The 24,970-nt window shown below is 46.5% G+C and overlaps 3 protein-coding genes across 3 annotated transcripts in view; all 3 read left to right on the top strand.

Moving 5' to 3' along the window:
* Positions 1–10,328, top strand: part of mapk11 (mitogen-activated protein kinase 11) — a 14,478-nt gene extending 4,150 nt beyond the window's left edge. Inside the window, exons 2-12 of the mRNA XM_056588094.1 lie at positions 2,162–2,291; positions 2,724–2,782; positions 3,658–3,769; positions 4,311–4,340; positions 4,659–4,706; positions 5,040–5,154; positions 5,383–5,454; positions 6,447–6,526; positions 7,078–7,156; positions 8,348–8,521; positions 10,238–10,328. Coding sequence (XP_056444069.1) covers positions 2,162–2,291; positions 2,724–2,782; positions 3,658–3,769; positions 4,311–4,340; positions 4,659–4,706; positions 5,040–5,154; positions 5,383–5,454; positions 6,447–6,526; positions 7,078–7,156; positions 8,348–8,521; positions 10,238–10,311 — 973 coding nt within the window. The 3' untranslated portion in view covers positions 10,312–10,328. The remainder of the gene's footprint in view (positions 1–2,161; positions 2,292–2,723; positions 2,783–3,657; positions 3,770–4,310; positions 4,341–4,658; positions 4,707–5,039; positions 5,155–5,382; positions 5,455–6,446; positions 6,527–7,077; positions 7,157–8,347; positions 8,522–10,237) is intronic.
* Positions 10,329–13,911: 3,583 nt separating this feature from the next.
* mapk12b (mitogen-activated protein kinase 12b) lies at positions 13,912–20,274 on the top strand. The gene is made up of 12 exons (XM_056588095.1): positions 13,912–14,218; positions 15,168–15,297; positions 16,106–16,164; positions 16,676–16,787; positions 17,164–17,193; positions 17,311–17,358; positions 17,656–17,770; positions 18,182–18,253; positions 18,469–18,548; positions 19,043–19,121; positions 19,521–19,694; positions 19,863–20,274. Exons 1-12 carry the CDS (start codon positions 14,097–14,099, stop codon positions 19,925–19,927), a joined length of 1,086 nt encoding a protein of 361 aa, XP_056444070.1. The 5' UTR covers positions 13,912–14,096; the 3' UTR covers positions 19,928–20,274.
* A 572-nt stretch (positions 20,275–20,846) lies between these two features.
* LOC130380772 (uncharacterized) lies at positions 20,847–24,731 on the top strand. The gene is made up of 6 exons (XM_056588100.1): positions 20,847–21,140; positions 21,688–21,738; positions 22,166–22,420; positions 22,597–22,854; positions 23,522–23,770; positions 23,874–24,731. The coding sequence occupies exons 1-6, from the start codon at positions 21,062–21,064 to the stop codon at positions 23,954–23,956; spliced, it is 975 nt and encodes a 324-aa protein (XP_056444075.1). The 5' UTR covers positions 20,847–21,061; the 3' UTR covers positions 23,957–24,731.
* Positions 24,732–24,970: the final 239 nt, after the last annotated feature.

The following is a 24,970-nucleotide window of genomic DNA, read 5'->3' as shown; positions in this document are numbered from 1 at the left end:
ACAGCGAGCCACACACCGCACCCTCCGCACCGTCCACATGTTCGCCTTAAGACTTATCGCTGAAAAAAAGGACATGCAAAAACAGGATGTGCAGGTGTCACAAGCCCTGGCAGAGAATGTCAATATTAGTCGAACAGGAAAGGAGAACGACGAAATTCATCGACAGACACTTTGTATGTGTGTGCATGTGTGTGTGTGTGGCTAATGTGTGTTTTTTGCATGCGTGCGTGCACTGTGTGCCTGTGTATGCTTGCTTGCATGCATGCATTTGTTCTGTTTGTGTGTGTATGCCTCCGTGCATGTATGTGTGTGTGTGTGTGTGTGTGTGCATGCGTGCGTGTGCTGTGTGTGTGTGCGTGTATGCTTGCGTGCATGCATTTGTGTGTTTGGTGCATGCACGCATGTTTATGCTTGCATGCATGCATGTGTGTATGTGTTGTGTGCATGCGTGCGCTGTGTGTGTATGCTTGCGGGCATGCATGTGTCTGTTAGGTGTACGTGGCATGTGTGTGTGCGTTTGAGTTAGGGCACTCGTGTGTCAGAGGGGCAGACCAGCCGGTTGGCTTAACACCCAGGGTAGGGGCATCAGGTCTGGTGGCAGGGGGTCCGAGGCGGACACAGAAGAGGAGGATGGGGGATCACCACAGGGGGGTCTCCGCCTCGGCCAGCGTCTAGCACGACGGTAGCTCATAGTAAGGTACTCTCATGCAAACCGCAGGGTTTCAGACCATGCTAGCTAACACAATGACTAAGCACAACAGAGGGCTGTAGCCTTTAGGGTATAGCCATTGGATTGCAGATATATTTTGACTATAAAGGTGCCGCTACTGTCGGCGTTATGCGAAAAGAGACTGGGCCTGAAATAGCCAACACACAGGTCTTATTCACAGAGTGTGTGGACCCAAGAGTGAGTGTTAAACGCCACATAGAGACAGTGTTGTTGTTGTGTTATCGACAACGTCCTGATTGAACTGAGGTCTGAGCCTCAAATAACACGAACTAGAGAAGAGCTTTCCTTCCACCGGAAGAAAGAAGTGAAACGTGCAGAGCAGCCTCCTGTTAGTATTCTCAGTTGCCAGCCCGATCCATTTCGTACAGCAACAGAAACGTTCAGGCTGTGTGCTGTCCTCCTTTCTGTTGTTTCATCTACCCTCTCTCTCTCTCTCTCTCTCTCTCTCTCTCTCTCTCTCTCTCTCTCTCTCTCTCTCTCTCTCTCTCTCTCTCTCTCTCTCTCTCTCTCTCTCTCTCTCTCTCTCTCTCTCTCTCTCTCTCTCTCTCTCTCTCTCTCTCTCTCTCTCTCTCTCCTTCTGTCTTGTCTGTCTGTCTCTCTCTCCCTCTCTTGCTCCTTCTGTCTTGTCTGTCTGTCTGTCTTGTCTGTCTGTCTGTCTGTCTGTCTGTCTGTCTGACTCTCTCTCTCGGTCTCCCCTGGGTCTCTCTTCCTCTTTGGAGTGCTTCTGTTTTCCACTGCTGTTAAATGTGTCGACATCTCTGCTGCTTTTTCCTCTTATTATGTAATCGGTGGCCCGGTGATGACTTCCTCTTTCTTGAGGATGTATTAGAGAAGGACAGGGCTGTGGCCGACCACGCACACACACGCACACAGAGACACATAGACACACACACAAACACACACACAAACACAAGCAGCCGCTGTAAACACATAGACATGCATGCAAACACATACACATGCATACAAGCACACAAGCACATCCACCCACACACACACACACACACACACACACACACACACACACACACACACACACACACACACACACACACACACACACACACACACACACACACACACACACACACACACACACACACATACAAATGCATGCAAAAATATACTCACAAACACACAAGCACCCAACAAAACAAACACACACACACACACACACACACACACACACACACACACACACACACACACACACACACACACACACACACACACACACACACACACACACACACACACACACACACACACCCTGCCACAATAAGGAGGGGGTTAGCCGCATCCATAACAACACCTACGTTCACAACATCTCTCTGTCAACCAACAATCAACCAGGGCCTCTCTCTTCTATATTTGAAGCATTTCTCAGTTCCACTGCTCGGTTCCATAACTGTCTCTCCTTTCTCCCCCCCCTAGCTCGGCGTACGACGTGGTGCTACGGGAGAAGGTGGCGGTGAAGAAGCTGTCCAGACCGTTCCAGTCTCTGATCCACAGCCGGCGCTCTTACAGGGAACTCCGGCTGCTGAAGCACATGAAGCACGAAAACGTACGTGAAGTCTTTAAAGTCGCTAAAAAAACGTCAATCCAAAATATAAAGAGAGTCAGGCCATGTCTAAACTACACTGGAGTCAATGTGAAACCATTTCAGCCTTCAGTGCTGAAGTATTTTAATTATTTATCAGTTATAATAAACCGTTATTATTTTTTTGTCGGTTGGTCGTTTTTCGCGCATGCTCGCCCAGAACACTTTGGAGCGCGGTCGATGTCTGGACAACAGCACTATACGGTCGTCAGCAACACTCTGTTTACATCACGTTTCACCCTGGCTCCACCACAACAAACAGGGGACTGGCCCTTTAAATCCATCTGGTAGAACGGGAACGTGATGGCAGGCCAGGACCAACGGATCGATAGCAGTGTGGACAGGTTCTCAGCGGGACTGTTACTGACCCAAACCCTTGTTTCTCTACTCCCCCAGGTCATAGGACTCCTGGACGTCTTCACGCCCGGAGCCACGCTAGAAGAGTTCACCGAACTGTACGTGGTTTTGGTATAACCCAGTGAAGGGGTGCTGTTACACACCCAGCCGGTTTCGAACCCCAATGTCCACAGTGTAGCTATAGTCATCGTTGAGCCAGATGCCCCTACCTGCTCCTTAATTTACATTCAGGGAATGGAGCAGACGCTTTTATCCAAAGCGACTTACAATAATTACATTTCTAAGAAGAAAGAAAGAAAGAAACAACAATATATCGCTGTCGGTTCAGTAAGGATGTTCAGAGAACCAAGTGCCAAGCACTTACAATTGCTAGCTCAATCCATTCCCCGTACACAGCGAAGATGGAATAAGATGCTACACAATGCTAAGTACTATTTTTAAGTGCAAGGACGTACAACATACAATTAAGTGAGCAAGAGGGGTGTGGGAGGGTGTGGGGGGGCTATTCAGAGTCTAGTTGAGCTCGAAACAAGTGAGTCTTGAATGGCATATATCCAAATTCAGTGGTAACTTAATTAAATTCATTCAACATAATGTCAATTATTCACCATAGTGTGAACCAGCCCAGAAGAGGTCTGGGTTTGACTCCCAATGTCAGCCGGCAGGGACCCTTGATCAGGGCACCCTTTAACGCCTTATCTCTGTCAATAACTGGCGCTTAGGAAACCGGAACCTCATAAACGACTGAAATAGGAAGAGTAACATTAAATGGACGATGCAATGCAATATTGTTGCAACTGCATGCGCCCAAGGAGCATGAGGTTTCACTAAAGTATTTCTGCAGCTGTTTGCTTGTCCTAGATTCCGCACACACGAGCAGGTGGTCAAGTTCAGCCCGGTGTGTGTCAATTGCGTACGTGTGAACTTCCACAAGCACACGTGAACTTCTGCTTTTACCGATCCGACCTTTCAGTTACCTTGTGACCAACCTGATGGGGGCCGACCTCAACAACATCGTCAAGTTCCAGCGGCTGTCGGACGAGCACGTGCAGTTCCTCATTTACCAGCTTCTCCGGGGGTTGAAGGTAATTTACCCATCATGCATTTCTTCGGAGGGAACTTGGAAGTAAACTTGGGAAAAAAAAACATTTTTTTCAGGTAAATTAATGTCCCTTCGATTTAATACGAACCAATACAATATTTGCTACTTTAATGAATTGATGAGTCATTTTGTTCCTACATTTCATTATTATATTATTATCTATGGAACGTTACATATTTTGAAGTATTTTTAATAGTGAAACATGATGCTTCTATCTTTGTTCTCTTTTTTTTCTCATACACAACAAACACTTTTTCTCATAAACTTTTGTTCATCAATAGACCTTTATCAATATCCCTGATTATTGGCGTTTAAGATTAGCCTGTGGTTGTCCTCTGACCAGCAGGCCGTGGTAGCGTGGGACCTTCCAGAAACAAAGGAACCCCTTCTTTTTAGAAAGCAGGCCAACAACTGGAATGCACTGTTGACCTCTCTATCCATTATGTCTCCCTCTCTCCCCCGCTCTCCCTCTCTCCCCCGCTCTCCCTCTCTCTCTCTCTCTCCATCGCTCGCCCACGCGGCAGTATATCCATTCAGCTGGCCTGATCCACAGAGTGAGTGATCATGCCAATCTTCCCCTAAGGTTTTACAACCCAGTCAAGTTCTACATCTCCTTCCTAGTGTCATCATTAATAGTTAACAATGTCATTCCAATTAGAGTTTTTTCTTGTTGTGTATGCCGTCGATGCGGGTGACGATCCAAAATGGTGGCCTGATAAAAATCCCTTTCTCTGTGCTGCTGCTATGATAGTAGAATTTGCCTTTCCATACACCTACGTGATATGTATGTGCGTATGAATTTATCGTTTTTTTTTTTTTCCGACCATTAACATTGAAGTGCGGTCCTCTCACTGTTTTTATGTCTCTCCCAGGACCTGAAGCCGAGCAACGTGGCCGTTAACGAAGACTGTGAGCTCCGGGTAAGATCAGACCGTCATGATACGGACAAACCCTCCGCCCTTCGCCCATTCCCCGACGTAGAGCCATCGCCATGGCAACCGATAGGATAATGTCTCTCTCCCTGTCTGTCTCACTCTCTCCCTTTCTCCCCACTACCTCTGTCTGTCTGTCTCCCCCTTACCTGTCTTCCTCTCTCCCTGTCTTTCTTTCTCCCTTTCTCCCCCCCACCTACTCCCCGATCTCTCTCTCTCTCTCTCTCTCTCTCTCTCTCTCTCTCTCTCTCTCTCTCTCTCTCTCTCTCTCTCTCTCTCTCTCTCATTGTCTCTCTCTCACATTGTCTCTCTCTTCCTCAGATCCTCGACTTCGGACTGGCCAGACAGACGGACGACGAGATGACGGGCTATGTGGCGACGAGATGGTACCGGGCGCCAGAGATCATGCTGAACTGGATGCACTACAACCAGAACGGTGAGCACACACACACACACACACACACACACACACACACACACACACACACACACACACACACACACACACACACACACACACACACACACACACACACACACACTAAAGAGTTCCATGGAAGACCTACTATGTCGCAGTTATTTGAAAAGAGTTTGCTGTGTTTCTTTACAAGATGGATGCCGCGGTATTGTTTTTTTTTTACATCGTGTTTTTCTCTCTTCTCAGTGGACATCTGGTCGGTGGGGTGCATCATGGGAGAACTCCTGAAGGGGAAGGTTCTATTTCCTGGAAACGATTGTATCCTTATCGCCCGAAAAAAACGTTGAAAACGTCGTCTGACTTATTATGCCGTTGTTTTTTGAGCACTTAATGCGCGCAGTGCACACACCCCCCCCCCCCACACACACACACACACACACAAAAGACCACACCCTCACACACACACAAAAGACCGCACCCACACACAAGACCACTGGCTGATTTGCATCACAATTCTAGACCTTTCCGAAGGGGTGAGGGGTGGAAGGCAGAAGAACAACAAAGATCACAAAAGGTTCACTTGTTTAAGTCGCCGCATACCATGTCTGAAAGAATAACCGACACGAGTTTGATTCCGTGATATAGTCCAGAGAACGCTTGAGACAAAGACATTCTGCAGAGTTAAGTGAAAGGCTAAGTTCAAGTAGAACATCACTCTCTGCTATTTTCCAACATAAGCCAGTTCCGCTTTATACCCGCGTTTTGAAATACTTTTGGTTGGCAACATCAACTGTTTACACAGCAATGTCGGACCATTGAGCCATGCCTTTCTGAATCAGACCAATCGCAAACCAATGACACCAAGGTTGGAACTGTTATTTTAATTGCAATAAAGGAGTTGAAGTTCAGAAGACATTGTTTTCACAGCACTCCCTCGAAGGGCACTCACCTATCCTAGGAAACAGAGGAACATTAAGCTATTCTAACGGCTTAGGCAAAACTGAGTTAACTATTAACGGCTAAGGTATAACCACGTTAAATGCTAAAGGCTAAGTTGAACCCAAGTTAAAAGCTAACAGCTAAGGTGAAACCAAGTTAAATGCTAACTGCTAAGATAAAGCCAAGTTAAATGCTATCGGCTAAGCCAACAGCAAGTTAAATGCTATCGGCTTAGCTAAAACCAAGTCAAATGCTAACGGCTAAAACAAAGGTAAAAGTTGTTTGTGTTTCGGTGGGTGTGACAGAGGTACGTCACCTTCATCTTCTCGGTTTTTTCCGGCGCTCTCCTTGACCCCCCCCGCTGTCACCAGACATCGACCAGCTGAAGAGAATCATGGAGGTGGTGGGCACGCCCACGCCCGACCTCCTGCAGAAGATCTCCTCGGAACACGTGAGGAGAGAGGGGGGCAGGGATGGGATGAATATGAAATGATGGGTGGGATTTTCCCTCAATAGTACAGCGGTTTAAGGGCCAGTGGGTCAAACGCGCCCTAAAGGTCAAATACGCTCCTCGTGAAAGTAAAGAAACATTATGAACTTGAGGTAGAGAACTAAAGTTTCTAATTCTAAATTATAAAAAAAGTAAATTTCTGATTCATAGTTCATTGATCTGTTGCTCCTCAGGAAAGGAAAGAAAACGCAATGAACCAAAATCAGAAGAACAAAAAGTTTCTAATTCTAAATAATAAATACGTAGATTTCAGAATTATAGTGAAACGCCTAAAGTGTGAGTTAATGACTTATTTTAAATACTATGGCTCCTTGGCCTCTCTGGTCCCAGGGGGGAAATCCCTCTCAGACAACACCAACAAATCTCACTCCTCCCACCTCTGTCTAATTGATGATCAATTGATCAATAAGGTCAGTGTGGGCCCTGGTAGAGTGATTGATCTGTGCCATTGATCTGATTGGATGTGTCCGTGTCTCCCTGGTGGTCTGTAGGCTCAGAAGTACATACAGTCACTGCCTTTCATGCCCCAACAAGACCTGGAGAAGATCTTTAGAGGAGCCAACCCCATGGGTGAGAAGACCCCCGACAATAACCTCTTACAGAATGCCCTTTTGTTACCACATTCACCTTCCCTGACTCTCTAGTCTCTGTCCGATTTTTTAACAGGGAAAGGGATGTGACATTTACATTTATGGCATTTAGCAGACGCTCTATCCAAAGCGACTTACAATAAGTACATTTGTCATAAGAAAGAAAATATCACTGTCAGTACAATAAGGATGTTCATAGAACCAATTGCCAAGGACTCACAATCACTAGGTTAATCCATTCCCCTTATACAACAAAGATAGCTAGGATAAGATGCTACATAACTAAGTACTATAGCTAAATACGACGTACATAAGTGCTTGCATAAAGTGCCAGGAGAAATGTTCTTACCTGGTTAAATAAAGGATTGATTGATTGATTGAATGTCGTTAGGTTGTTCGGGGTAGGATGGTATGGCCGATTCCGTATTGTATGAGAATCTGAGAAATTTAGAAATTGTCGCAGCCATCGTTGTTAAGGCCTGGGAGCATTGTTCATTGTTGGATGGCTTAAGTAAAACTGTTTAATGGTAACTTAAAATAAAACACTTTTTTTATTCGTTCATAAAAATATTAAAACAGAGTAAACTGAGATGAGAAAATGCATCGTTCAAGCTATATGCTGACGATGTGATAATCCATATTAGGAATGTCCTCAGGTCTATCTTCTATACCCAATTGTCTGGAGGTTTCTGTCTATTTTACTCTACAGTTTCCCTCTGCAAACTTTTCCTCTCTCCATTGTTGGAGCTCTGACCACGTAATCCGTGTGACTTCCCAGTATCTCCCTGAATCTCTGGCCCTGTCTGACACCAACCATCTGTCTCTCTCTCCCCCCTACCTCTCATCCCCTCTCTCCCCCCTACCTTTCATTCCCTCTCTCCCTCCTAAATCTCTCGGTCTCTCTCCCCTACACACCTCTCTCTCTCTCTCTCTCTCTCTCTCTCTCTCTCTCTCTCTCTCTCTCTCTCTCTCTCTCTCTCTCTCTCTCTCTCTCTCTCTCTCTCTCTCTCTCTCTCTCTCTCTCTCCCCTACACACCTCTCTCTCTCTCTCTCTCTCTCTCTCTCTCTCTCTCTCTCTCTCTCTCTCTCTCTCTCTCTCTCTCTCTCTCTCTCTCTCTCTCTCTCTCTCTCTCTCTCTCTCTCTCTCTCTCTCTCTCTCTCTCTCTCTCAGCCGTGGACCTGCTGAAGCGCATGCTGGTGCTGGACTGTGACGGCCGGATCTCGGCCTGCGAGGCGCTGGCCCACCCCTACTTCTCCCAGTACCACGACCCAGAGGACGAGCCAGAAGCCCCGCTCTACGACCAGACGCTGGAGAGCAAGGACCGCACGCTAGAGGAGTGGAAGGGTACGACAACCACTTAAGGTTTTTAAAGGGACAGCGTACAATTAAATGGAATCCCGCTGGAGTTAACTAGAGTGAACAATAAAATAAAAAATAAAAAAACTACCAGAGTTAGCTAGTGGCTAATTTACATTTGTCCCTCAAAACACAGCGCACAATTAAAGTGAGCTTAAACGCTTTTAAAGTGAGCTTTAAAGCTAAAGTTAGCTTGCGGGCAATTTCCATGCATTGTCACGGATGTACGGAGAAAACCTACTGGCTTTGGAGTTGGGAAAACGTTTACTTTCAAAGCTACTTAAAGGTGCGAGCACATCTGATCAATATTTGAAGCCATTGCAGAGAGTCTAAGTGTTGCAAGAACGGAGAACGAATATTGGTAACAGGAAGTTTGTAAGTTCTACTTTGGTTTGGTGAACTTCCACTTCCTATATTCAAGCCTCCCTTATTGCATGCAGGCAGTTAGGCCTTACTAACAGCAGTAACCTACGCAACACAGCCTTTGTGTGCGTTTGATAAGCCACTATAAGCCGTTTAGAAAATCTGCCTTTTCCTGTGTTTTAGTGACATCACAAGTGGGAGTGTCCACCTAGATGTACGATGGATAGATAAGCACCATTTGCTATAGTCCAATTGGTTGGATGGTGGACTGATCTATCCAGCGTACATCTAAGTCAGGGATCCTCAAAGTTTTGGCAGCTGAGGGCCAATTTAGGAACCCAGACTTTGGCTGACGGCCGCCAAAGGAATTATTTTTTGGCGGGAAACGCCGACAGCATCCCAGTGGTGAAAAAAAACATTGCACCGTGGACCTCTGAGAGTGAGGTCAAGTGAGGTCTAAATCAAGAAACTGAAGTTCATCCTTTCAAAGTAATGTACAGTCGGATTAAAACTAACAAATGTAACAGGATTTAAAAATGTTAATTTTAACTTACATCTGTATGTCATTGCGTGCCGCCAGTAATGTTTCCGCGGGCCGCCATTGGCCCGCGGGCCGCACTTTGAGAACCAATGATCTAGGTGGACACGCCCACTTACTTGTGAAGTCACTACATGTGTTCCTGAACCCTCCGACGCCAGCCTTCCGAGTTGCACTTTGGACGTAATTTCCGGTCTCTGAGCATTTATAGCGTCCCTGTTCGTCTTTGTGATTGTGTCAGGAAATTGGCTAGTCGTCGTTCACTGTTAGCTTCATATGCCTCTTTAGCAAACCAGCCCGAAAACAAACGACACAACTTTACATTGTATTGCACGCACAGCAAGACCATGCAATGTATGAATTGGTGACCGGAATAAAGTAGCAATGTAATGAAGTGTGGAAGAGCATTTAAAATCGACATTAAAATGACCAACGTGGTACAAATACAAAGAAAATAAATCTCTTGACGGCCGTCCGGCTACTCTCAGATTTTTCGAAAGATGAAGGCAAAAAGGGGCCGTGCCTCCGAGAAATGCTGCAAGAAAGCTGAGGAACCCACCATTAGGCGCAGGAAAAGGCAGAATTTGAAACGGCTTGTCGTGGCTGACCACAGTCGCACCTGGTGGTATAATATGGGAGGGGGGCCCCTTTAAGTAAAGAAAAACAGGACAAAGGATCATACTCTGACTAATCTTATCGTCTCCATCTGCTTCTTTCCCTGCTGCCATTTTGACATGTCCTAACATATTCCCTGTCCTTCTCTTTCTCCCCCCCCCCCCTCCCCCCCCCTTCCCCCTGTACAGAGATGGTGTTTGAGGAGGTGATCAACTCTTCAGGGGCCGGCACCAACACAGGCAATCTACAGGCGGAGCAGTAGGACCCCCCCCCCCCCCCCCATCCCCCCTTCCCACCCCCCAACCACCTGTGGACCACCGCCACTCCCCAGCCCAGAATCAGACGGAGAAGGACCACAGCCCCCATGTCGCCCCACACGCAAGACAGTTTTGGGGGAGACACCGTTTTCTGCGATTATTTGGCCTTGAACCCCATCACTCAAACAACCCCCCCCCCCCCCCCCCCCCCCCCCCCCCCCCCATTTTCAGTTTGTTGGAATTTGTGCGAGTTGTCCCGTACGTTACCACAACAACAACCACAACCACAACAAAGAACTGCTGACGGGTCGCTGAGAACGTTCTGGTCGGTGGAACTACGGCGCGTCCCTGGGGATCCCCCCGGATGCTTCGAGGGGCCGGAGCGACGTGGGGATCCCCTTGAGGCCCCTGGAGGCCAGGAACAGCGTTTACAACGGTTTACTAACGGCACCGGGCCACCACAAACACACACACACACACACACACTCTAGAGTTTAGAAAACACACTCTAGGTCTTCCAAAGCTACAAGTGAACTTGGCCTAAGCCCCAAAACCTTAACACAGATGCCGTAAGCAGTCACACACACACACACACACACACACACACACACACACACACACACACACACACACACACACACACACACACACACACACACACACACACACACACACACACACACACACACACAGACAGACAGACAGACAGACAGACAGACAGACAGACAGACAGACAGACAGACAGACAGACAGACAGACAGACAGACAGACAGACAGACAGACAGACAGACAGACAGACAGACAGACAGACAGACAGACAGACAGACAGACAGACAGACAGACAGACAGACAGACAGACAGACAGACAGACAGACAGACAGACAGACAGACAGACAGACAGACAGACAGACAGACAGACAGACAGACAGACAGACAGACAGACAGACAGACAGACAGACAGACAGACAGACAGACAGACAGACAGACAGACAGACAGACAGACAGACAGACAGACAGACAGACAGACAGACAGACAGACAGACAGACAGACAGACAGACAGACAGACAGACAGACAGACAGACAGACAGACAGACAGACAGACAGACAGACAGACAGACAGACAGACAGACAGACAGACAGACAGACAGACAGACAGCCAGCCAGCCAGCCAACCAGACACAAACACACACTCACACAAACGCACACAGACAACACACACACACACACACACACACACACACACACACACACACACACACACACACACACACACACACACACACACACACACACACACACACACACAGAGGTCTTATTTATAGCAGCCAACAGTCATGTGTTCTTGTTCCTAACTAACACACGTTGCAGTGATATATTGTTGCATGAATTACTTATGCATTTTATGAAGAGTATATATATATCACTATATAAGACACGTTTGACTGATTGATGCGTCTGCCAAATCAGCAAAATAACTGCTTTATGACCAAGATCCACTATGAGGCCGCAGAATGTGACTTGTGTGTTATTATTTAGATCAGAGGAGAGTTGTGGTTTTTCGTGGGAAGTCATTCGTTCGTGAATGACTAGAAAACAGTTGATGCCTAATAAGACCAAGATCAACATCGTCCAACGCCGCAGAACATAGCATACACATAATAAGCTTACAGTATAACCTATAGCTTTGCGCTTCTGGCTCTGCACTCTGTTTAACGCTCAATGCTATATCATTAGCGCCATTAGCTACTTATCAGCCCTGTCTCAGTTCAACATGGCGACCAAAAGACTTGGGTTTTTGGGTGTTTGTGCCGATTTTTTATGTAAATAAAATACATACAAGTGATGAGGGTTAACCGTCAGAAGCCAAGGTAGCGATGAGTGAAGAAGATGTCTTTGAAACTATCCAAACAATCAAACAAATTAAACATTTTGCCCTATTTTTATTGTTGATTTATAGGAAGGGATAATCAATGAACAATAAATCAACACTTTAACCTCATTTAGAAATCACGAGGAGCTATCATTAGCACACAGTTGATAGCCAATCGGCACCAGGGAAAAAAAACCCGAACTAAATCCATTGTAATGTTTCAACGAGGGCACAAACTCACGACCATAACATTACATTAGCACAGCATTGTCTTTGCTCTGCAAGTCATAAATCTGATGGCTTTAGAGTTATAAGAGCCTTAATGGGGTTATTCAACAAGCATATCTATAGGGCTTGTACATCAGAATGCATCATGGGCTTTTTTCGCTGGCCACACGCCACTTTGTGATGACTTGGAGTAATGTTAAGTCCTAAATCAACATAAATTTACATCAAAGCTACTGTGACTCAACATCGTCTTGCCATAATGACAAATTATTTCACGATTAACAACTAAACAATGACCAAAACACCATTACTACCAATAACATTCCGATGCTTCCAAAATGGAGGCAGTCTTTGAGTTGTGACGTCAGGACGTACAAGCCCTATACTAGTAAACAAACACAACATCATAATCGCATTCTACTATGTGTGGTTCACCCTGGAGTTACTGCTGTACTTGTTGCCAATTTTGCAAGATGAAGATAAAAAGCTATCTCTCAAAACAAACATACTACTTCACACAGATGTATGAAATATTAAAACCCTGTCTCAGTGGAGGTGTGTAGGTTAATGGTGTCCTGAATCTTTTTCAATGTTCCAGTGTTTTGTGATAACGTTGATGTCAAAAGGTGGTGGATATGTGACCAACTGCTACTTGAATGTAAATGTCTGCTCAAAGTGAGAAGTGTCCTTTTTTTTAATGAATAGTGGCATGTCTTTTGTTGAGTTTTTCTGTTTCTTCCTTCCAAAGCAGGCACACTATCAATCACAGACATAAATCCGTGAACTAAATGTCAATGCTGGGTTCAGCAGTGAGTGACACATTATTCCGGCCTTTGTCATTCTTGGCTGCATACAAATAAAACACCCAATTCTTTTGTTTGTCAGTTGATGTTTCGGCTTCTGTTCTGTACTGTTATGTTATCTCTCTTGTCAAAAATGTTTGTTTGAGTGACATTAGGTAATTGATCAACAACTTTAACCATGTTTAGTAGACGTGAACATTTTCTGTTGATGTTTCTGTACTGTTTGCCTCTCTCTCTCTCTCTCTCTCTCTCTCTCGCTCTCTCTCTCTCTCTCTCTCTCTCTCTCTAATTAAATGTTTGTTTGAGTGACACTAGGACGCTTATGAACAACTTTAACCGTGTTAAGTCGACGTGGTGGCAGGCCCATCAGATTTACAATCAGAGTAGGCTAAGAGGTGGAAGATGAAGCAGAATGTGGTAGTGGTGGTGGTGATAGTCTTGATGGTGATAGTGATGGGGGTGGTGGTGATGGGGGTGGTGGTGGGAACCAACCTGTTAAATCGAAACCTCACTGAGGATTGTTGTCCGGGCTCAGCTAATTCCTCATGGCAACGGGCAGATGTTGAGAGCCACACACGGACAATTGATCCACGGCGCGACACACCCATCGGCTGCCCCCCCGGGCGGCCGAGACCACCGCATCCCCGCGGCCGGCCAGCCCCCGTACAAAGCGGTGGGAGGGGGGGGGGTGTTTAGACCGGCCTGATAGTCGAGCAGGAAGAAGTCATGCGCCCCTGTCCTCTGTTTTGATTTCGCTGTTGAGTTTTGTTTGGCTTTTCGAGGGGAAAACACGAACGCACTTTTGAGTCACATGAATAAGAACCGCTCGGCAGGCAGTCTAGTGTTCCCCGGAACCCACCGTCGGACCCGCGGTCACATCGCGTCGGCATGTCGGTGCTGCGATCGAGGACCGGGTTCTACCGGCAGGAGGTCAACAGAACCGTGTGGGACGTTCCCGAGAGGTTCCGAGACCTGAAGCAGGTGGGGACCGGAGCCTACGGGACGGTGTGGTGAGTCACTTCATCACTACTGAGAATATTATATTAAGAAATATATGTAAATACAATTTCAATTCCCATTAAAAATATTCCTGCGAATCAGCCCGTTCTGCAGGATTTACAACTCATTCAGAAGTGGAAGTATAACGTCAACGCAACAACCAATGGATATTCTTAAAAAACGTGAATTATCTAATAGCAGCGTGTTTTCACCTGACAATGATGAAAACCTACAATTCCTCTGGTTTCTATTCACATTCCCAGCTTTGAGAGAGCTTAGTTGGCATTGTATTGTCAGCATAAGGGTCAACAAAGAACCCCCAGCGTCTCATTGTTGGACTGTTGCTGGACACACACACACACACACACACACACACACACACACACACACACACACACACACACACACACACACACACACACACACACACACACACACACACACACACACATTCCACTTCTAGTAGTAGGCTACTACCATAGCAATAGGCCTACTATTTATTGTTTCTGCCATGTGTCGATCCATCATTTCAATTCGAAGGCCTACATTTCAGTTAATCTGTTGATCTGTTAATCCTTTGGTACATTCAATCTGTGCAATAATCTCTGACTACAGAAACCTACTCTATGAGTTGTTATGTTACAATATCTGACTGTCTCTCTGTGTGTGCGTGGCTGATGTGTGTGTGTCTGTATGTTTGTTTGTGTGGCCTTCTTTCTGTGTATGTGTCTGTGTGTATGCCTGTCTGTCTGCCTGTCTGTCTCCCTGCCCGTCTGTCTGTCTGCCTGCCTGTCTGTCTGTCTGTCTGTCTGTCTGTCTGTCTGTCTGTCTGTCTGTCTGTCTGTCTGTCTGTCTGTCTGTCTGTCTGCCTGCCTGCCTGCCTGCCTGCCTGTCTGTCTGTCTGTCTGTCTGTCTGCCTGTCTGTCTGTCTGTCTGTCTGTCCCTCCCTCCTGGTCGCAGCTCGGCTCTGGACCGGCGCAGCGGACTGAAGGTGGCCATCAAGAAGCTCCACAGACCCTTCCAGTCCAAACTTTTCGCCAAGCGGGCCTACCGGGAACTACGGCTGCTGAAGCACATGAAACATGAGAACGTAAGAACCCTCCTCCTCCTCCTCCTCCTCCTCCTCCTCCTCCTCCTCGCCAACCTTCATCACAACGAACGGATAATGATAGCATTTACTATTTAGAGTCGCTTTCTTCTGAAGCAAAAACGATCATTCGGATATGGCGCCGCTTGCTCAGGGATGGCTCAAGGTAGGCCGTCAACATCGGAGATCGAACCCAGGACCTTTTACCTCATGGCGTAGTGCCACACGCCACTGGCATGCCGCCGGGAGGTAGAGCCGGTTGGCTTGTAACCGGAAGGTTGCTAGTTGGAGTGTCGAGGTGTCCCTGAGCATGACACCTAGCCCTCACTGAATTAACGCAGTCCATCTTACATTTACCTTTTGGCTGGGAGTTGATCATCATGGCCACTTCTAAACTATCCTCCCCCTGAACAATAAGTAAAAAATTATATCTTGAAAGTAATGTAGATCAAGACTTGCCCCAACTCTGAGCACCTTTAAAACAAGACTGAAGACTTTTATGTTTGCTATAGCCTTCTGCTAAAATCTTAAATACATTGCACTTTCTAAAAAGCTTTTTAACTTTGCCTCTATTTTCTATTTTAATACTAAAATGCCTTTTTCTATTTTACCCATTTCTTTGCATATGTTTTTCTTTTACTTATCTATTATTTTATTTTATTGTATGACAATGTTTATATGTGAAGCACTTTGAGTCTGCCTTGTGTATGAAAAGTGCTATATAAATAAAGTTGCCTTGCCTTGCCTTGCCTTGCCTTGCCTTGCCTTGCCTTGCCTAGAAGCACCTCTAAACCTGATTGGCTCTCGACAGGTGATCGGGCTGCTTGACGTGTTCACCTCGGAGATCATCCTGGACCGCTTCCGGGACTTGTAAGTGAACCCTCGCTGCATGCATGACGTCATTTGATTTGTACAAAGAGATTAATATCTACTCAGCAGTTGATAGTTGATATGAACCCATCAACAGCCCAAATCTCAAGACAATACATTGCCTCCTCTCCTCTTCCTCTCTTCTCCTCCTCCTCCTTCTCCCCCTCTCGCCTCCTCCTCCCCTACTTTCCTCCCCCACCGCTCCCTCTCTCCTCCTCCTCCTCCCTTCCTCCTCCTTCTCCCCCTCTCTCCTCCTCCTCCCCTACTTTCCTCCCCCACCGCTCCCTCTCTCCTCCTCCTCCCTTCCTCCTCCTTCTCCCCCTCTCGCCTCCTCCTCCCCTACTCTCCTCCCTTCCTCCTCCCACTCTCTCCTCCGTTCCACCGCCCTCTCTCTTCCCCTCCTCCTCCTCCCCTCTCCTCCTCTCACCTCCGCCTCTCTGCCACCTCCTCCCCCTCCAAATTCTCTCTTCATCCGCCTCCTCTCCTCCTCCTCCTCCTCTTCCTCCTCCAGTTACCTGGTGATGCCATTCATGGGCACTGACCTGGGGAAGCTGATGAGGCTAGAGAAGCTCACAGAGGAGAGGGTCCAATTCCTCGTCTACCAGATGCTCAAGGGACTCAAGGTGGGCGCACGCACGCACGTGCGCGCGCGCGCGCACGCACACACACACACACACACACACACACACACACACACACACACACACACACACACACACACACACACACACACACACACACACACACACACACACACACACACACACACACACACACACACACACACACACACGGATTCATAAACCCTAATTTAATCGGTCACTGTTGAAAGGTCTGTTTATTCATCTCAAACGTTTTGATGATATAGGCAGATTGAACGACCAATGAACTGATGAATGGGAAGCCGGTCAAAGTCCAAACATTAAAAACAACTGCATCTCATGTATCTGATTGTGATGACATAGTCATATATCATGTCTCCATCTCTCTCGCCTTTAGTACATCCATTCTGCCGGGATCATCCACAGAGTGAGTGAACCTTGACCTTTCATCAATATGCAATCTTCATTTGTATTTTTTTTTATGTATTTCATCACCTTAACTCTGATCATTTATCTGATAAGTACATTTCCTCCTTCACCACAGGACCTTAAACCTGGTAACCTGGCTGTGAACCCGGACTGTGAGCTGAAGGTACAGTCAATAATGATGTTTACCGGCTGCTAGCTCAATCTCTCCGGGTTAGGGGTTAAATTCCCTATGTATCTTCTCTTGGCTCTTAATGTACGCCCTTATTGTATGTTGTACGTCCTTGCACTTAAAAATAGTACTTTGTAAATAAAAATTGTAAGTGCTTGGCACTTTGTACTGTACCGACAGCGAAATATTATTGTTTCTCTTTCTTCTCAGAAATATACTGATTGTAATTCGCTTTGGATAAAAGGGTCTGCTAAATGCCCTAAATGTAAATGTCTCTCCTCTCTCCTTCAGATCCTGGACTTTGGGCTGGCGAGGCAGGCCGACACGGAGATGACGGGCTACGTGGTGACGCGCTGGTACCGAGCACCGGAGGTCATCCTCAACTGGATGCACTACACCCAGACGGGTGAGTCGACACGTATTCACACGTAGCTGAATTTGTAAACACTCGACGCGACGCGTTGTTCGAGCATTGACTGTCCACCAGGAGGCAGCAGAGTTCCATGAGAGTTACCGTTGTCTCCGTCAGATTTAATTTTTGTTCTTCAGTACTGTGTTTTCTGGCTGAATTTTGTTTATGTTCTCCGCTACTGTGTTCCCCGTCTGATGTTGTTTTTGTTCTTCAGTATTGTGTTCCCTGTCTGATTTTGTTTTTGTTTTCCAGTACTGTGTTCCCTGTCTGATGTTGTTTTTTTTCTTCAGTACTGTGTTCCCTGTCTGACTTTGTTTTTGTTTTCCAGTACTGTGTTCCCTGTCTGATGTTGTTTTTTTTCTTCAGTACTGTGTTCCCTGTCTGACTTTGTTTTTTGTTCTCCAGTGGACATCTGGTCTGTGGGCTGCATCATGGCAGAGATGCTACTAGGAAAGCCTCTGTTCAAGGGAAATGACCGTATCCTTTCAAATGTAACTTTGGACCAGAATGCAAAACAATAACAAGAGCTGAATCCTCTTGCTTAAAGGAAGCCAGAAAAAGGATTACGTTGATTCTTTATGACGATAAAGAACAACTGAAACTAGAAAATATCTAGTCTCATATCACAACAAAGTTTGTACACTACTACCACCTCTACATCAGTATGACCCTTGACCCCTGCGTGATGCCAGACCTGGACCAGCTGAAGGAGATCATGAAGGTCACCGGGACGCCAGCTGCCGACTTTGTGGTGAAACTCCAGAGCCAAGATGTAAGGAGGAGACCCGGTTTCCATGGCAACCGCAAACACTGGCCACGCCGCACTATAGCATGTGTAGCAAGCGTGTGCCAGCTCCTTTCACATTCAAAGTCGAAGACCCTAGTGTGTGTGTGTGTGTGTGTGTGTGTGTGTGTGTGTGTGTGTGTGTGTGTGTGTGTGTGTGTGTGTGTGTGTGTGTGTGTGTGTGTGTGTGTGTGTGTGTGTGTGTGTGTGTGTGTGTGTGTGTTTAATGGACATACGAGAGACTAATCTTGGCTCCCATCGACTGCCTTGCTGGAGTAGGCATTTTATCTGTGTGTACTTTGTGTGTACTGTGTGTGCGTGCGTGTACAGACTTTCAAGAGACCTGGCTTCGCTCCCACGGTCTGTGTGGCTGGGTTAGGCATTGTGTGTGATACATATCATTGATGTATGTGTAGGTCAAGGTTAAAGACGATGGACGCCTGCTTCACTCTCTCTCTCTCTCTCTGTCTCTCCTCAAACAGGCCAAGAACTACATCAGAAGTTTACCAAAGATTCCTAAGAGAGACATGCACACCATTTTCTCCAAAGCAAGCTCCCACGGTACGTAACACTCCTCCTCCCCCATCGTCTCCCCCATGCATCCTCACCCATCGTCTCCCCCATCATCTCCTCCGTGCATCCTCTCGCCCATGCATCCTCCCACGGTGTCTCCCCTCCCTCCTCGTTCCTCCTCCCCCATCGTCTCCCCCTTTGTCTCCCCCATGCATCCTCCCGCCCTGTCTCCCCCCTCCTCTCTCGTCCTCACCCCTGCCTCCCGCCCTGTCTCCCCTCCCTCCCCCCTCCTCCTCACCCCTGCCTCCCCTCCTCTCTCCTCCTCACCCCTGCCTCCCCTCCTCTCTCCTCCTCACCCCTGCCTCCCCTCCTCCCTGCTCCTCACGCCCTCCTCCCTCCTCCTCACCTCTGCCTCCCCCCCTGTCCGTCCCCCCCCCCCCCCCCCAGCGGTCGGGATGCTGGAGCGCATGCTGCTGCTGGACCCCGAGGCGCGGGTGAGCGCGGCCGAGGCCCTGGCCACGCCCTTCGTCAGCGAGTTCCGGGAGCCGGAGGAGGAGACGGAGGCGCTGCCCTACGACCACTCCATGGACAACACCGACCTGCCCGTGGACCAGTGGAAACGTAGGGAGAGGGGGGAGGGAGGTAGGGAGAGGGGGGGGGGAGAGTGGGGTAGACAGAGAGTGGAGGGTGGGGGTTGTGAGCAAAAACTGCCGCGGTCACATGACCCGTTGTTTTATTTGGCCAAACAGAGAAAGTTGTATTGAGTGTTTTCCTTTCTCCTTCCCGTAGGTCACACGTTTACAGAGATCCTGACCTTCAGTCCCCTGAGGGACTCCAAAGAGACGTCACTTTGACACACATACAGACACAGACACAGACACAGACACAGACACTGACACAGACACAATGTACAAAGTCCCATTACAACTACATACACCACAAACGCACACGCAACCACTGTATACATTTCCAGTAACGCTGCATATACACACTCACTAACTCACAAACACACACTGAAAAGGTGCCACTAAATACACACACAAACGCATCGCTCAAAGTCGCACACACGCAGGCACAGGAAACGTAATCCAGACACGCACAAGTTAAATGTTAATAGTTTCCCACCTGTACATGTATACATATTAAATGAACAATGTTGACTTGGTTACTTTTGCGGATCTCAATAAATGTAGAAAAAGACAAAACCTGGTCAGCTGTCCGTATTTTTTGTTATAGAGAGAGAAAGGGGGTCGGAGAGAGAGAGAGAAAGAGAGAGAGAGGGAGGGAGTCAGAGTGAGAGAGGCAGAGAGAGAAAGAAAGAGAGAGGGAGGGAGACAAAGAGAGAGAGAGAGGCAAAGAGAGAGAGAAAGGCAGCCATATGTTCAGAAGGAGGGATACTCCTTTTCTTTCCCTCCCGTTTCCCGTACACTCGTTTACTTTCTGATAAGCCTAAAGAATTGCTTCAGGGTTCGAGGGCGCGGTCAGACCCCGCTGTGCAAACAGAGATCGCGGCTAAAAATACAGTCCTCCATTAACCGCCGAGATAAACAGAACCACCCAGCGTTGTTCTGCGGTCACTTGATCACACTCCTCATGACCACTGCTCCACATTTAGAAACCACAGACTTGACCTTTCCGAGGCCGCGAACCATCCTATGTACTAAACATTAAACCAAATAAAAACACTGTATAAAAAGTTGGTTTTGATATCAGTTGTCAACCTCGTCTCGCCCCCTTTTGTCCGCTTTCACTGCTGTCCCTATGAGTCAGTGTGTGCAGTCTAGATCCTAACAGAACGTAAGGACTACAGCCTAGAGGCTAATGAGTGTTCGTGTATTTCTGGACAGCCATGCGGTGCAGCGCGCTCCTCTGGCGCTGATAAGAGCAGTGTGTGGCTGGGTCTGGGAGCACTGGGCAGGTCCTCTGCTGTAGCCCTCGTCGATTACCACAGGAAGACCCAGATCTGGAGTCAAAACCAGTGCAGCGCCATGGGTGGAACCACAGACTCAAACCCCACCGGGCAAGCCCGGACCGTGAGGTGGATTCTGTTGCTGTGGTGCCTGACAGGTAAAAAAACCGAACAAACATTACAAACAATAGCAGTTTGTCGGCTGGTCTTTTTCGTCGGTGGGGCAACTCATCGGTTGCCGTGGTTATATCTGGTGCGGTTGTTGTATGGCAGAGACAGGAAATGGGTTTTGGATTTTGTTACTCGTGTACTGTTAATGTACTGCTAATGAACTGGTTTATTTCAATTGGTCTATTCTGTTGGAGCCCTGAGTTGGACCACAGCGAAGTCTCCCTCTCTAGAATGGATGGTTTATGTGTCACAAAATGTAAAATCTGTTCAGTCATTTATCTAACAAGGGGAGGTGCGGTCGTGGTCAAATAAGTGATGTTTATGACTAATGTCTATTGCTTGTCCCTTGGCTATACATAATGAACACTACAGTAGACTGTATTGAGAGCTTAATGAAACGAGACAACTGCCTTCTGTCTGCTCTTCCTTTTCTGAAATATTAACGTTTTTTTTCTGTTCAAAAGACAAAGATGAACAAAGTAAATAGTGGTTTGAAGTGACGACTGGACCTGTGATGTTGTTTTGATCCCATAGCTGTGAGACTAGCTACCGGAACAGAGGATGGAATGACCGAGACCAATAAAGGTGAGAGCAACTATAGTTTAAAACACACTTATGATTCAATGGCAGGAGTTAATAAGTGGCCATGTTTGAGTCCCAAGCTGTTACTGGGTTTGATTCCCAATGCCCTCATCCTACATTTAGTATTCAATATAAATTTGTATGATAGTATTGATTCATTATTTAGGACTCATTATAATTATTCCAAACCAACGTAATCAGAGTGGCTATATTTAGTTTAAAAGTTTCCTTCTAATCGAATCGTTCAGTCCGCCTACACTTTCAAGCAGGCACGCACGCACGGGCGAGCGCGCGCACACACACACACACACACACACACACACACACACACACACACACACACACACACACACACACACACACACACACACACACACACACACACACACACACACACACACACACACTGATAGAGCTTTCGTTTTTTCAGACAGTCTCGATGTGCAGATCCTAGGCCCAGGCTACGTGACAGTCGGCGTGCCTTCCAGCTTCGAGTGCGAAGCCAACTGCAAGTCCAAACCGTGCAACTACTTCATGACCATGGACAAACGGGCATCTGCTGGCCAGGGCAACGTGCTTGCCTTCACGCTGACCCAGTGGGTAGAGGCGCTGTCCCTGACTTGCACTGCCAAGGATGAACAGACGAGGGCAACAAAGACTGTGACAAAGAAACTGCAGGTGTTAGGTAGATAGACCGCATGATCGCATCTTTGTCGTGGCTTTTAAATTCACATTACTTTACAGTTTTCCGACGTATTTACATTACAGCGCACACTTTCGCGATCGAGACTATGTTCTTAAATGTTTTAGATATAAAGCAAATATTATTATGTTTTATTAATATATTTTTTTTTTTTATAGCTGGACCGTCAAACGTCTCGATCTCAGGCCCTGACTTGATGACCCCCCTGGCTAGCCACGGCTACACTTGTCATTCCTACTGCCGGCCTTCGTGCGAATACACCTGGCGGGTTGACGACGGCCCCTGGGTGGCCGGCCAGGGGAACGTCATCGGCGTCATTCCCCGGCACCACGACACGGCTAAAACCCTCATGTGTAGAGCCACCAACACGGTGTCCGGCCTCTTTGCGGCCAAGATCCAAGACATCGCCGTATCATGTAAGGCTGGGAGCCCCTCCATGAAACAGGGCTTGTACCCCCTCCATGAAACAGGGCTTGTACCCCCTCCATGAAACAGGGCTGGTACCCCCGCAATGAAACAGGGCTTGTACCCCCTCCATGAAACAGGGCTGGTACCCCCGCAATGAAACAGGGCTTTGACACCACCATGAAAAGGTTTTAACCTGCCAGCCCTCGCGGCTCTATTTTTCTTATTAATTAGTTCGTTGTGTATTATATTCAGTATGTTGGGGACTGCGTGTCGTTTAGTACACTTTGAAGAGGCTATTTCCATGACAAGGGGAAGGATGGTGAAGAGGAGCGGAATTATATGATGAAGTCATTAATGTTAAGGAACAATCTCATACAGAGATAAATAATACAATTCTTATAATAAATGGCACTATAATAAACGGCACTGGCACTTAATGTACACACTTATTGTATGTTTGGGCGTCCTGGCATTTAACAATTATACGTTAGTGCTTGGCACTTGGCTCTATGAACATCCTTATTGTTTCAACTGCGATATATTGTTGATTATCTTTCTTCTGATAAATGCACTTATTTTAAGTCGCTTTGGATATAAAGCGTCTGCTAAATGCCCTAAATGTAAATGTGTCAAGTAATTCCGCTAAACAGTCGTCGCCTCTCTCGGTCATTTCAGCCGGTCCCCCGGATGTTCATATCCAGGGCCCGAGCTCCATGCAGCTCGACGTCCGGACCAGATTCGTCTGCCTGGCGGACTGCATGCCAGCGTGCCGCTACACCTGGACGCTCGGCGATCACACGGTGAGAGGAAGCGCCATTGATGTCACGGTCGTTCAGCCACGGAAGACCGTTTCCCTGAAATGCGAGGCGCAGAACACAGTGACCAGGAAGTCACACACGGTGTTGAAAACCGTTTTTCTCGGAGGTAGGTGGACATAGTTTGGTGTCGTTTGTTAACTAAGTGTTTAATTAGATGCCCGCTGTATTAAACAATGATGCTGTTATTGTTTTTGTTTTTTTGCTGGCAGATCACTCGCTGGCCACTCGTGCTGAGGAGAGGTCAGCTCTGCTCCTATGCGGCCTCATCGTCTCGGCTGGGATTCTCATTTGATCCACACGAGGGAGACATTTTATAGGATGTTAAGACTATTTTTTTTAAAGGACTTTTAAAGCTTTCTACTACAAGCGCACTCATAAAGTAATTATAAATAGGCTTTCTACCAAGTCATTAAGATGTCGTATGTGTAACACATTGCATTTAGTTAAAATAGAAAATTCATTACAGCCTGTTTCATTAATTACTAGGCCAATAGGATGATATAAATAGCCTGATCAAAATACTTAAATTACTAATGTTTCACTATCTATATGTATCATGTTTTAATAAAAACAATAATATAGAGCTTGTCTAAAAATATAGAGGTGATTATAAAATGATATACAATTCTATTTCAAACATTATGCAATGATGTTTTTATTTTACCTAAGCTAAACTCGTGCTGAAATATAATTTATTGTATGTGAATACGTTTTTTCCTCATTATTGCAGTCATTGCTTGCTGCTCATCATGTTTCAAGTTAAAGCACTTAATAACCAATAATAACCACAAACAATACCTAACAAACAACACTTAAAACTCTTTGTTGAACACTTGTATGAGCCTTGTGATGAGTATTGTTGAGGAACACACTTTCTTGGTGGGATGCTATATATGCTACATATAAATTATGTATCCCCTCAGTTGCAGACAATTTGGATGATTGTACTGTTTAAATCATTAAATTGCATTACGTGTATGATTCAATACCTTTCATGTGTTTGGAATACATCATTTCAATAATAAATATAGAAAATTATTTGCAAAAAGTGGTTTGGAGTGACATCTTTTCTTTGCATCCGTCTTGCATCATTTTGGATATATATTAACTGACGTTAAAGTTCTGACAGGTAATTGTCACATTCTATAAGGAAAATACCACAGGGTCACTGACCAACATTTGCATTATTTTGTTGACTGGAAATATTAAAAAAAATATTTAAAACCTTCAGACCACAGCGCAGACATTGAAGTTAAATCGCAACATTTTGAATAAAAAAGCCACACTTTATAAAAGTCTACAGTTG

This window comes from Gadus chalcogrammus, chromosome 4 (assembly GCF_026213295.1).
Source record: "Gadus chalcogrammus isolate NIFS_2021 chromosome 4, NIFS_Gcha_1.0, whole genome shotgun sequence".
Taxonomy (NCBI): domain Eukaryota; kingdom Metazoa; phylum Chordata; class Actinopteri; order Gadiformes; family Gadidae; genus Gadus; species Gadus chalcogrammus.
The sequence above is the reverse complement of the archived record's forward strand: the minus strand, read 5'-3'. Positions and strand labels throughout refer to the sequence as shown.

Excerpts from the sequence above, each read along its gene's own strand:
- mapk12b (XM_056588095.1), top strand. The coding sequence starts at position 14,097 with ATGTCGGTGCTGCGATCGAGGACCGGGTTCTACCGGCAGGAGGTCAAC. Across the intron at positions 16,788-17,163 it reads AGATGCTCAAGGGACTCAAG|TACATCCATTCTGCCGGGAT; the intron begins GTGGGCGCACGC and ends TCTCGCCTTTAG. Across the intron at positions 17,194-17,310 it reads CTGCCGGGATCATCCACAGA|GACCTTAAACCTGGTAACCT; the intron begins GTGAGTGAACCT and ends CCTTCACCACAG.
- LOC130380772 (XM_056588100.1), top strand. The coding sequence starts at position 21,062 with ATGGGTGGAACCACAGACTCAAACCCCACCGGGCAAGCCCGGACCGTG. Across the intron at positions 22,855-23,521 it reads CCAAGACATCGCCGTATCAT|CCGGTCCCCCGGATGTTCAT; the intron begins GTAAGGCTGGGA and ends CGGTCATTTCAG. Across the intron at positions 23,771-23,873 it reads GAAAACCGTTTTTCTCGGAG|ATCACTCGCTGGCCACTCGT; the intron begins GTAGGTGGACAT and ends TTTTGCTGGCAG.